Genomic DNA, 13,000 nt, shown 5'->3' on the forward strand with positions numbered 1-13,000 from the left:
AATTGCTATAAAATAGCTTCAACATGATGTACCTATCAGGTGGTCCCATTTTTGATCTGGGATGTGCAGACAAGGATGAATCAGCTGCAGCATTCACTTTGCAATACCAGTTTATACTTTCTTTCTTTCTTATTTCTTTCTTATTTTTCTACTATGTGCATCCCAAAGATGGATTGAGATTTGATTAACACATATCAACATAGCTTGTAGTCTCTTGTCTTCTCCTTTAAGGGTTAATTTTGCTGTACAGACTCTTACTTGGTAGTATAACTGGCGAAGTAAAAACTTCTCTCTGTTTATCTTAGAAGAGGTCCTTTGAAGAACTGCATGAGGATCATGCTCATCTGTGTCAACTTTTATCTATCCGGGTGGCTCTTTCATCTTCCTATCTTCCTTTGTGGAGCATTCAGTTCTGAACATTCCTCATAAAGGAAGCAAATGCCTCCTGCTTTCAGTATGACTCTGCATTAACTTGCTTGTTTTACTTCTTATAGAGGCAATTACTTCAGATTTATTTGTTACTCTTTAATTCATAACTGTAAATTTTGTGTCATGGGTACATTAATAGCAACATTATAGCATGTTTTGATACTGTCCTGAAAGTGTGCAATAAGACAGGTATGTATTTGTAATAAAAAAAATGGATTTGATTTTCAGAGTCAGATATGATGGGATTCATGATATCCAGTAAAAACCTAGCTTGTTTTCAATGTGTGAAACAGACTTATGGAGTTGTTTCCTACTTGTTTGTCTGAAATTCTCATTGGATTCTGGAGGGAATATCTTCAGGATATTATACTACACATAGACTAGATTTAAAGCTTAAAGGGATGCCTTAATTAGTTTTAAGCTCCCACATGACTTTATTGCAGGATTACAGGTCTGAGTGCTCCTGTATTTTTTTGATAACTGTTATTTACATCAGCATGGTGCTCACACAGAACCACAGGCACAGCTTAAAAGACCCAGATAAGAAGTTGCCAGGAACTCCTCCTCCAGCATATGCCCTCTTTTTATACCCAGTAATCTTTCACCAGCTTTTTACACATATATCTTTTGCACATTTCTTCCCTCACACTGATAACTCTCTCCCCCTGACAACTTTCATGTTCCCTCCTCCTTCATTTTTCTCTTTTAAGATATTTCTTTTTTCCTGTCCCTCTCCCTCAACCCCCCCCCGTTGTCTGCTCAGCTCAGGAGGGAGATCCAAGTTGCCTCCTCACCTGGTTCCTTTTTGTCATCTGTTTTTCCTGTCTCCCCACAAGAAGAAAGGGATCTGCAGGCTTAGTAATTGCTGTCCACTGGAACCAGTAAAGCACAGTCCGCTGACAACTGGAGTGAGTAAGTCAGCCTGGAGAGAAAGCAAACACTAGTGGCTGATAACAGCATAGAAGCTGTTGCTTTTGTTTACACAAACATTTTAAATAAACTGCTGGTCACAGTGGCCAGGGATCCATATCCCCTTTCTGAACCCCAGATGGGGAATACATTCCTTCCTTCCCTAGTACCTAGCAGATTCTGAACCACAAATGATCTTTGGGTGTCTGCATTTCTGGATGCCTCATGTAGGGTGAGTTAAGAAGGAGCTGATCTTCAGAAGCTAACTGCCAGTCCTGACACACTAGTTTTAGTAGTGCACCTCAAATTTGAATTGTAACACATCACTGATCACTTTTGCACATGAAAAAAACCCTGCAGCTTGCTAGCAGTTACTTTAGATACACATAAACAGGAAAGGATCCTAAATGACCTATGAGAAGCCACAAGTACAATTACTTTTTGCTCCCGCTAAGAGAAAAACAGTCACAAGCAAACCTTTCTAGCCTTTTTTAGGTAACTGTTTGTCCTTTGCACGCTAAAGTAAATTAGCTGTATATGTAATGCAGATTTCTACATATAAATTTAGTTGTACCCCTGTGTTCTATCTTTCTGCGGGAGCTGACCTCTCTTTTCCCGAAGCCCTTCTTGGGAGTCAGCCTTCTACATAGAGCTCATCCAAACTTTCCCCTAGCACTTTCCAGGAACCATCTGAACATTTCCTAACTCAGTATGATCATACCTGAGGGTGAGCTGGCCCCATGGTTTCACCTCCCAATAAAAATCAGGCCTCCCAATTAAATCATGACTTCAGCACAGCAACAGAAGTTTTCTGTGAGTTCAGAGTTCAATAGTTATATACATACACACACACACACACATACGTAAAACCCCTCTTACAAGTCCCTCAAATGATTTCATGCTACCTCTGGAGTTACTGTATCCGTGTGTTTTTCTTCAAGATTTCACACTCAGGGCAGTGGGAAACCAACGCTGTCCATCCAAGTCTTGCTTTTTATTGCTCTGTAATACAACAGCAGCTATTTCTAGGTTTGCTGAGAACATACACAAAAGATCCCAGCAAAATGTTATGACATTTTTGTAGATCTGTGAAACAAATAAAAGTTTGGGTATTTGTTGTTGTCGTTTTGGTTTTTTTTTTTTAAATGAGTGCCACTGTAATACAAGAAACAAGAAGCATTTAATTTCGTATCATTTCATTCTCCACGATGTGGATCAATTAGTAATTGAATACTACAGATGCGAATATGCAGTGATGTCTCAGCTGTGGAATTTGAAATAAATGTCAGGAATAGTTTGTAACATATTACGTGGGCTCAGCTCTGCCTAATTCCATTAGGAACAACAGGGTGGAAAGCCTTATCCTATATTTAAAATACATATATATAAATAGTAATATACAAACCCAACTTTGGCTATTTTCATATAGTCAGCTCAAAACCATTTGTGGAAACATCATGTCTATTAATTTTGTTTGAAAAGAGAAATCCACCGTAGTTTCAGAAGTGATGTTTGCTTTATCACATAACAGGAATTATACAATCTGACTGTATCTAAACCCTCAGAGGGTCCTGCATGAACTGTCAGAGGACTGGTAACAGCTAATGCTGACTACTAAGTGCTAACTTATTATGCCACATTTCCCTTTGCACTAAGCTTTGCAGTGCACCAACTTTTTCAGCTCTCCAGGGACTCCTAGCACCCCCTGTCTGATGTAACAAAGGATTGACTGTAGGGTCACTTCAAGCCTAAAAAACCCCGTAATTCAAACCCCAGAACAAAAATAGGAAGAGCAAATGTTTTCTCTTTCTTCACTTCATGAATACTGCATACATAGTATAAAAAAAACCCCAAACCAAAACCAAATGCTTGTAATACAAGTCCCTAATTCTTAGCTCCCTGCTGGATAATACCAGGAAGGGGTTTTATTCTTTTTTTAAAGAATCTGGCAATATAGTAGCCCATGTTGTGGATCTTCCTCACCTCCAAATAAAGAAGCCTAGATAAAGATTCTCAGCTTACCATTCATTAAAAAAAAAAAATAAAAAATGATTTTAAAAAAGGGCAAGTAAGGGAACAAATGCCTTTTCTTAACATTTTAGTGCTCAGTTCCACAACTGGTTTATATATAGGGAGCTTCATTCCTGAAACCACACGAATGAGGCTCACAATCAGAGATTTAATGGGGAATACAATTGACTGGCTGCTGTGAAAACAAGAAAACTATTTACTTTGTACAATGAACAAAGCTGAAGTTGTTCTACCAGTTGCAAAGGCAATGGAGCATTTGCAGTTTGAATTTATATCCAGAGAGTCCTGTGATTTTAGGAACTTTTTGCATGTGTTGCAAACCAACAGGAGTTGCCAGATATTCCACACTTTTCAAATCCAGTCATTATTTAGTAGTCATAGAACCATGAATTCAGAAATGTGCGTTTTATGCTGTTGCTAAAAGGCAAAAGAGGTCTGTGGGTTCTGGCTACAAACACTTCTTTCAGTTTTCTAGGGTATACCTACACCCTCTTGCTTAATGCTTTACAGCTATGTGGCTTTTGAGGCAGTTTCTTAACTGTATGACTGAAGTATCTAGCATTCATTTTAATAGTTTATTTTAATATCATGGTCTAGCTTTATCCTTATTTACTGTGACACCTTTAAAAATATTAATTTATTAAAATGTAATAATGAAAAATGTAATTTTTAAAGTTCACCTAAGTCTTACATGAATACTGTTTTTCCATCTTACGAACTAAGATTTCTTTATCCACAGCAGGAGCTGTTGGTGCTACTGTGCAGCTGCTGGCATGAATTTAGTTGCCGTTTGTTGCACTACCTTCTTGATACCTACTGAAGTGGCAGTTCAGAGGAGACTTTTCAATGCATGACCCTTAAAAGTAACTTACCTGAAGAGCTAATTCTTCTACTCTGATTAACTGTGCTGGGCTGTAAAAGAAACTAGCAAAAAATAGAACTGGAGAGTAAGACAGATACGACTGACAAACCAGGAGGTGTAAATATATAGGCACTGGTGATCTTGGCCAGTTGAGACAGGTAAGCTGATATGCTGGTGAGAAAACTATGAAATTCACTTGCACTGGGCTCTCCTAAAACATATACATCCTATGGGATCAGGAAAAAAAACCATATCATCAGGATGGGATAATTCAGATTACTGAAAAGCAAGTTTGACATTTAGAGTATTCAAACTCCATTTGCTTCTGTCTTCTCAGAAAATTCTATGATTCTGGGAAAAATTCTATGAAAAAAAGAGTGCAAGTAGGTCAGTTCAGCTGATGGTACAGAAAATCTGGAATTACACTACAATGCTGCTGAGTTTGTAAGCAGTAATTCAGACTGCTATTTTCAAATTAAAGGATGAAGTGGACATAACTTTGTTTCATTCATTTCATAGTATTTTTTCTGTAATCTCAGTGCTAGTTTACCTGATAGTGCAGTATTTTATTATGACTTTTGCATCCGGAAATTACATACATTTTAAAGAAATGTAAAACAAAAGACACAACTACAGTCACCCAGAAAGTTGTTTGGTTTAAGGTACAGAATTCCAAGTTCACTAAAAGGAAGAACTACTTTAACTCCCTGTGTACTGAGACCTTGTCTCCAACTACACTTAAACAAATACACCCTAATAAATTTTAAGAACCAAACATCAGTAGAAGCTAATCTTACAATAGAGACCAGTTCTCTACTACTGAAATTTGCATTTTCCTGATGTGGAGGGAAAAACAAAAAAACCAAAAAAAATTGGTCCACATACAAAGTCAAACGTGTAAAAGTAAGTCTAAGATGAGTAAACATTGACCTTTTTATTCAGTACCAGTTGTAGCGGTCTCTTGACGGTAAATCGTAATGTTCCCCCTCTTCCTCTTCAGGTCCATAATCTAATGGCAGACCATAATTATAATCAACTGTTACAACTGGTAATCTTTTGCTTTGTCCAATCTCTCTGATAGTTTCACCTTGAAAAGGTTTTCTTTCATAGTCTATTGAACTATCTTCTTGGTGTACAGATGAAGATGGATGCATTGTTCGTGAAGAATATGGTGCAAATCTGTTTTTTCCTCTATTAAATTCATCTGAGGGATGCATTCTCCTATTGTCTTCAGGACAGTTTGGTCGATTACTGTAAGAAAAACAAATATACACAATGAAAACCTTAGAAGCAAACCAGTTGATTTATTGTTGGTGGCCACCATTAAAAATTAAACTAGTGTAACCTTGAAAGATCAATTCAAAAGTTTTTTTTTTTCTTACCCCCTAAAATTAAAATCCTCTCTAATGGATATTGCAAATTTGTTTATATTAATGTTTCAATTCTAGTGATTAAAATTACAGCTTTCTAGTAAGTAACTCTACTAGAAGATGTTTTTTTTCCAAGTGCTGTTTCTAATTAAAATTCCCTCTTTACTGAGAATTTATTTACCTAGGGGCTATTTTTGTTCCTAAGATCATGTTTTCATTTTGTGAATGATATGCAACAGTAGCTCTCTAGTACAGAGTCTCAACAGGCAATAATATTCTTTGGATTTATAGCTCCAAATATTTTAAGTATTAATTCTTCTGCAATTGGAGAATCACTCTCCTACAAAATACATATGGAAGAATCTACAAGTACACATACGATGTATATACTTTTTGGTTTGAATTCTCTTCATTCTCAAGTATCTTATTTTGTAAAATAAGTGGTGTATAAAGCTAATTCAGAACAATCTTTGTCATTTTAAAATCTTCTCCCTCACTGAGCCATAGATTAAGACTGGAAAGGATCTCTGGAAGTACCTAGGGCCACCTGCTCAAAGTAGGTCTCATTAAAAGAATTTGTGCAGGGGCCATATCCAGCAGAGTTCTGAGTATCTCAAAGGATGGTGATTTCACAGCTGCTCTGGGCAACCTGTTTCAGTGTCTGACCTTCCTCACAGCAACACTCATCAGCTTGTTGTATATGGCAGTGAAGATTTAAATATAACATCTGTATTTTGATTTTTTGCTTATTGACGACAGCTTTTAATGTTTTTGTACTACATTAGCTTCAACTATGCTTGTCATGCCAATGACTTACATCAGGGGTTCTCAAACCATTTCATAATCACACTCAGTATAGACAGACCACAAATCAGCCACGTTATTTGCTCAGTGTTCACATTCAATGGTTTAAACTGCATTTTAGCAAAAGTATTAAGATCCATTTTTACACTGTGCAGTTAATTTGTATTTTACATTTATGAAAATGGGGAGTGGAAGTATAAAGATAAGTCAGAAAACAACGTACGAAATCTGATATTTACCTATAACTTCTGTTAAAGTCATCATTATCAGACCCGTAATCTCTGTGAAGTGAAGGAGATGAGGAGAAATGAGGTTCTGGTACATTTTCATGGGAAGAAAAAGACTGACTTCTGCAAATAACCAAAAGAATTGCATGTTAAGAAGAGTACCAACAACTGTAAGCTTTGAAAATATGTGTTTATTGAATGAGATAAAATATTTTCACTTTTAATTAAAAGCTACTTAAAATTTTAATAAAAACTATGACAATTGTATGAATTTAACACCTCAAAGTGGTAAGCTTCATCATAATGAAACCCTCTGTTTCAGCTCTATAATGGAAGAAATTAAATTGACATTTACTAGCAAAAAAAAAAAATCTGAAATACTTTCCAAAATATTAAAAATATTTTGAAATATTATGTCAGCGTCCAATAGGTTTACTAATAAGTGATATATGTATTTGGGAAAATATAATGCAAGATCAGAAGCAAAGGGATTTCTAACAAATTATTAACTCATGGAATAAACAAATGCAAATCAAACTTCCTTGTTGCATTACTGTTTATTGCTGTTTGGCCAAGGGCATAAGTAAAATTTCATATCCTCTTCTGTCTTGAGGATTGCTTTCTAAATATAAGTTTCTATAAAAAACCAAGTAGGACAGAGAGTTTTGTTTCAAGCTGACTCTTAAAAGGTAAAGGAAACATATAAGCTTTAAAGAAGCACAACCTTCTAATTTAGGAAACATTGGCTTTCAAAGATTCAACACTCCTTTCATAAATCAAAATAAAAAGAGTTAATTAACTGATCATTTATATATGATTTTAAAAGGATGAGTAATTGTCTATTTTTTTAAATGAATTAATTTGACATTTAATTTAGAAGTGCTGAGGTTTATGCTTCTAGTCTCTAATTGTGGTCTTACAGCTCAATGATGCTTTACCTGTCGGAACACCATTCATGTGGCAAGTCATCGTGACCTGGACGATCATGAAAAGGTCTTGGCCTTTGTCCATGCCCTTTATCACCATAATCAAAATCTTTTAACTGAGTCTGTTCCTGTATGTCATCATAAGGCTGATGGTCATGAAAAGGTCTTTGCCATTGTCCAGGACCTTTATTATCATAATCTTTCAGTTGCATCTCTGTTTTTAAGTCATTGCGAGGCTGGTGATCATTGAAATGTCTCAACCTCTGCCCACGACCCCTGTTAACAAATTCAAAATCTCCCAAATGCATCTGTGGCTGTAAGTCATCATGTGACTGATAGTCATGGAAAGATCTTGGTCTTTGGCCAGGACCTTTGTTGACACAATCTAACTCTTTCATCTGCATCTGAGTCTGAAATTCATCACGAGATTGGTGGTCATGGAATGGTCTTCGTCTCTGGCCATGGCCCCTGCTACCAAAATCAAAATCCTTTGACTGCCTGTCTTCCTGCAACTCATTATGAGACGGATGGTCAGGAAAAGATCTCTGCCTTTGTCCACGCCCTCTGTTAAATTCAGTGTCCCTTGATTGTCTCTCTGCCTGTAAATCATCATGAAACTGGTGTCCATGAAAGGGTCTCAACCTTTGTCCAGGTCCCTTGTTACTGAAGTCTGGGTCCTTCAGCTGAATGTCTTCTTCATAATCATCATAAAACTGGTAATCAGGAAAGGGTCTTTGCCTCTGTCCTGGTCCCCTATTGTAGTCCCAATTTCTCATCTGCATTGGTGCTCTTAAGTCATCCTGAGTCTGATGGTCATGAAATGGTCTTCGTCTTTGTCCAGGTCCCTTATTAATGAAATCAAAATCTCTCAACTGTATCTGTCCTTGCAAATCATCATGAGAGTGGTCATCATAAATTCTTAATCTTTTCCCAGACCTGTAAAGAAGTTTTTGTCTTAAATAGAATATTGTAGCTACAAGTTATTAATGAAAACTTTTTTTAACCAAGAACTGATATAAAAGACATTGCAAACATATCCAAGCTACTAAGAATCCAAGTAAGTAAGATTATAAAACTTCAAATGTCACAGTAGAAGCTGTGACAAACATTCAACTGTAATTCTATAGTGCTTGTTAAACAGGCAAAACCAGTGATTCTAAATGAATAAAATATAATTGCAGATTACTGTAAAATAAAAAAGGACAGGCAAAGTAAAACTCTAATTTTTTCCAAGTGAACTAATTACTTACAGACTTCTAATAGCACACATTCCGTTTTTTCCTCCTCAACTTTTCACTGTTTCACCAAATTCTATAAATTTATTTAGCATCAGTAGGTTATATTTATAAAATCTTTTAGAATATCTCTTTTTAATAAGAAACAATTATCTTCTCCCCTATGCGACTGTTTTGGCTTTTTATTCAATGTTTCATCCTATTACCCCTGAAAATCTTCATTTGGGAACCGCTCTACAGGTCCTTCCATTGCATGTGGTGGGGGAATAATATCTTCATCTGAATCCCATACATCCATTCCAAGGTTACTAAGAAGAATAAATACATCTCACATAAGCTTCCTTTTTAAAACCATACTATTGAGAGAGAAAAAAACCCAACCCCCCACATAAAAAATTCTTCAGCTCAAAATGACAGAAATTTTTGCATGTTAAATTAAATTTACACATTTATAACTTAGCAAATTTTAATCTTGTAAATATATTTGGGGAAGAGCTGCGGGGAAAGCAAAGAGAATACTTAAACTTCATAAGCTTGGAAAAACATCCTAAAGGATTTGAGACAAGCACCATACCTATTAAAAAAATCTGACAAGGGACTAACTTAATCATGCACAGACTATGAAACAATGGTAGCAGTAAAACAAAGGGCATTCACTTAAACTAAAAATATGCAAATCAGTTTTTAAGCTTAAAATCAATTTACTGCTACAAGATATCATTGGCACAAATAACTTCGGAACATGTAAAGGTTAGATATTCTTAGGTGAATATGATAAGCATAAAATTCTTACATACCAGGGACACACTACTATGAACAGAGGAGCTTCAGAACAATTTTTCACTTTCCCATCATTTTTTATTCCTAAAACTGTTTTGTTTTGTTTTTTTACCATGCCAACAACAGCAGGCAGATCATGTAACTTCTAAAGGTATCTTTGCAGCAGCTCCTTTCAGCTTATAATGAGAATACAGACTCGATACACTTGTCAGAGTATGACAGAAGTAAACCAATGTTCAGTAGTAGTTGTCGGATTAGAAAAATATTTTGAACCATATAAATTCAAAAGGTGAATGAAGTACATGCACTTCATGTTATTCCTATCAGAAGTCTTATGATATATGTGTAGTTGCATATTAAAGGTTTAAGGTTAATTTTGGCTTGTGACTGGAAGTGAACTTTTAAAAATATGAGCAGACATACTGGAAATGTTAAGCATACAACTAAAAGCTTTTGTTATGTTTACCTTCTCATTGGTTGTGTTCTGAGATCTGTGAGATATACAAGACCATCCATGCGATGACCCCTAGCATCACCAAAAGCTAAGGAAAAAGAGATACAAGACTAATGAAACGTGCTCAAACCGAGCCACAAAACCAGAAAAGGCAGGTTTCTGTTCACCATGAGATACTGAATTTCAAACAATTCAAACTTGATATTAATACTTCAGCAAACTGGCATCACAGCAGCATTTTTTTTTTAACAACTGAGACTAGTAGTGGTAGCAACCTATGAGTCAAACCCTCCAAAGCAAAAGAAAAAAATTTATTAGGTAGCTGAAACATATTCCCACTATGCTGCCAATTTGCTAATGCTCGAGTCTTGCCTCAAATAGAATCAACAATCAGAATCTTCAGCACATGAAATAACTCTAAAGTTACTAACATAGAACTGTAGTATTTACGAGTACAATTATAGAAACTGTGAATTACACATGTATCTTAATTCAAACTGTATAAATACCTTGGATCGCTGCCTCTGGATCCCAGCCTTCAACATCTATAAGATACCTGAAGAAAAATATGATTATATTATGGTCCCAAAGGGATTATAGATTAATATAAGGACACTATCTTTTGTGAACAATGATTTCTGTCTTTATACAACACTTACCTACATATAAGGTAGCCAGTTCTATTAATTCCATTAGTACAGTGAACGCCGATGAGTTTCTCTATCAAAAAGGAAAACACAGTCTTTAATAGTTCAGAAAGTGAAATTACTAAAAAATTAGTGCAACAAAAAAAAAAAAAAAAAAAAAAGTGGTACTTTTCTAGGAAAGTAATGATAAATAATGTTTGCTATTTACAAATTATACTGCTATGCCTGTAAAACAACAGACACATCTAGACTTTGTCCTCTTCATGCTGGATCTCTAGCAGCAGTTAACTGACTACTTCCAAACCTGTGAAGACTGAGATTAACTCTGAGAAACGTAGGAAAAAAGGAAGAGGAATGATGACAGGTAAAGCGGCTGGCCTCAGCCAGAACTGCAGTAACAGGAGAAAAATAATAACATATGGCTTTTGAAAGCAAATCTAAACAGACAAATGTAAAACTGAGGAACTTAACTTACAGATTCTTGTAAAACCTACAAAAAGGAGAAAATACACATAATGCCCCTAGTGGCTAGGAGTATGAAATACATGGAGAAGAGAAGCACCAGTAACCTCTAAAGAAATCTTGTCTTTTTTGGAAAGGTTTTGCTAATCAGCTAAAGGCTAAAAAACAGAATAACCTACTATTGCAAGGATGTTTCAAAGGAGGTATTTCCAACAAACATAGGGCAACGCTAATATGGTCATGCAAGGCACTGATAAAACCTCACCCATACCATCTCATACAATTCTACTTACCCATATTTAATGAAAAATTCAAATAAAATTTAAATATATATAGGAAGGGCTACTATGATGGTCACAAAAAATGTTTATGAGAAGGGATGTAGGAAGCTTGTCAGTCTGTAAAACCAAATCTGAGATACTGAATATAATAACTGGGATGAAGAACAACAATATTTAAGGTCAAAACTGGCATAAGAATAAATGTATATTAACTGAGAGTTTTAGGCTAGATTTTAGAAGAAAATCTTTAATTGTCTGAAGAAAAAAGTTGTAGCAGGGACAAACTACTGACAGACAGTCTGCAAAATGTGACTTTAACAAATTCTTAAATGATATAAAATACAACTGCTTGCCAGAGACAGGACAGTTGTATTGCCATATATGTCCTGACAATTCAGACACTAAAAAACCCCAACTTCTCAAAAATTATTTGTAAGAAGAATCTTGAGGAATTTTAGTAGTAATCTAAAACGAGGACAAGTTATGATGAGTAAATTAACATAAAAATGAAAGTTCTTCCAACTCTGAAGTTACATAAACCCTTGCCAAAATGGTTTTGCTAGCTGGAACTGCAGGTCTTCATCCAGAATCAAATTATTTCTGAGAATCAGAAATAACTAGATTCAAGTACAGACTTGTTTGTTACAGGAAAAATCACTAGATCAAAACCAGAAGAAAACCCATAATCTCCACATAATTTCCCTAAACCAAAAAAGAGCAAAGGAAGAACTTACATGCTAACTTCCTGGGCAAGGACAAAGGCTTCTTCTCATACCTTTTCATTTTCCCAGCACTTCTAATTCAGGATCTCATACCCAAGATTTAGGTCAGATCTCCTTCCCAAAACAGGGGATTATCCACAGCAAACACACAGGTATGCTCTGCAGCAAAAACTCTGTGCACTAGGGCAGTTAATATCCCTACCTTCTCACAGAAAATGCCAAAGTAACCAGAGCAAATAGAATGAAAAAGCTTGAAAGAATGGTCCTCCAATATTCGATGGACAAACAGTTAAAATCTGCCTACAAAGAAACACTACCAAAAAAAGTGAGAAGGTAAAACCTACAACAGGCTGTGGCAAAATGAATGCAAATTTGTTTTGACGGAAAGTGCCTTATACAGCAAGAACCGTACTATTGCATGAATACTAAGAGCAGAGCCACACTGTGGAAACATTGATACTGACAGTAAAATGATTTTTAAGAACTTCTAGGATATGAAGGCAATAATGACTCATGAATCAAAATACTGCTACAGCAGACTGAACGGACTTAAATTGCTTACACATATCAATGTCTAGTGTCACGAAAGAAACCCTGTGCTATTTAGAACATCCATAAGGGGCTGGCAGCTACAACACTAAGCTGATGGTAGACAGTTTGGGTCAGACAGATGAAAGCCTTGCTGCAGTTACTTGGACATATACTCAAATATAATACTATTAGGAAGGGCATTTAAGTTACTAGTAATTTTTTAAAGACATGTTTTGAATGCAAAAAAGACATGCAGTGGTTCACATAATGTATCTTATTATGATAATAAAGTGGAAAGTGCTATGGAAAGTCTGATATCCCTGGTGTTGT

At 35.7% G+C, this 13,000-nt stretch overlaps 1 protein-coding gene across 7 annotated transcripts in view; it reads right to left on the minus strand.

The window, feature by feature from the left end:
* Window positions 1-359: 359 nt before the first annotated feature.
* LOC115607945 overlaps window positions 360-13,000 on the minus strand; it is a 28,119-nt gene continuing 15,478 nt past the window's right edge. For 5 of the 7 annotated variants that reach the window (XM_030485866.1, XM_030485869.1, XM_030485864.1 and 2 more), the window contains 7 exons: window positions 10,687-10,747; window positions 10,537-10,583; window positions 10,040-10,115; window positions 9,000-9,101; window positions 7,571-8,494; window positions 6,645-6,755; window positions 360-5,482 (listed from right to left, as the gene is read on the minus strand). In XM_030485866.1, the coding sequence (XP_030341726.1) occupies window positions 5,170-5,482; window positions 6,645-6,755; window positions 7,571-8,494; window positions 9,000-9,101; window positions 10,040-10,115; window positions 10,537-10,583; window positions 10,687-10,747 (1,634 nt within the window). In that variant the 3' untranslated portion in view covers window positions 360-5,169. The remainder of the gene's footprint in view (window positions 5,483-6,644; window positions 6,756-7,570; window positions 8,495-8,999; window positions 9,102-10,039; window positions 10,116-10,536; window positions 10,584-10,686; window positions 10,748-13,000) is intronic. The other 2 variants (XM_030485867.1, XM_030485868.1) reach the window with 2 other exon arrangements.

This window comes from Strigops habroptila, chromosome 5 (genome assembly GCF_004027225.2).
Source record: "Strigops habroptila isolate Jane chromosome 5, bStrHab1.2.pri, whole genome shotgun sequence".
Lineage (NCBI taxonomy): Eukaryota > Metazoa > Chordata > Aves > Psittaciformes > Psittacidae > Strigops > Strigops habroptila.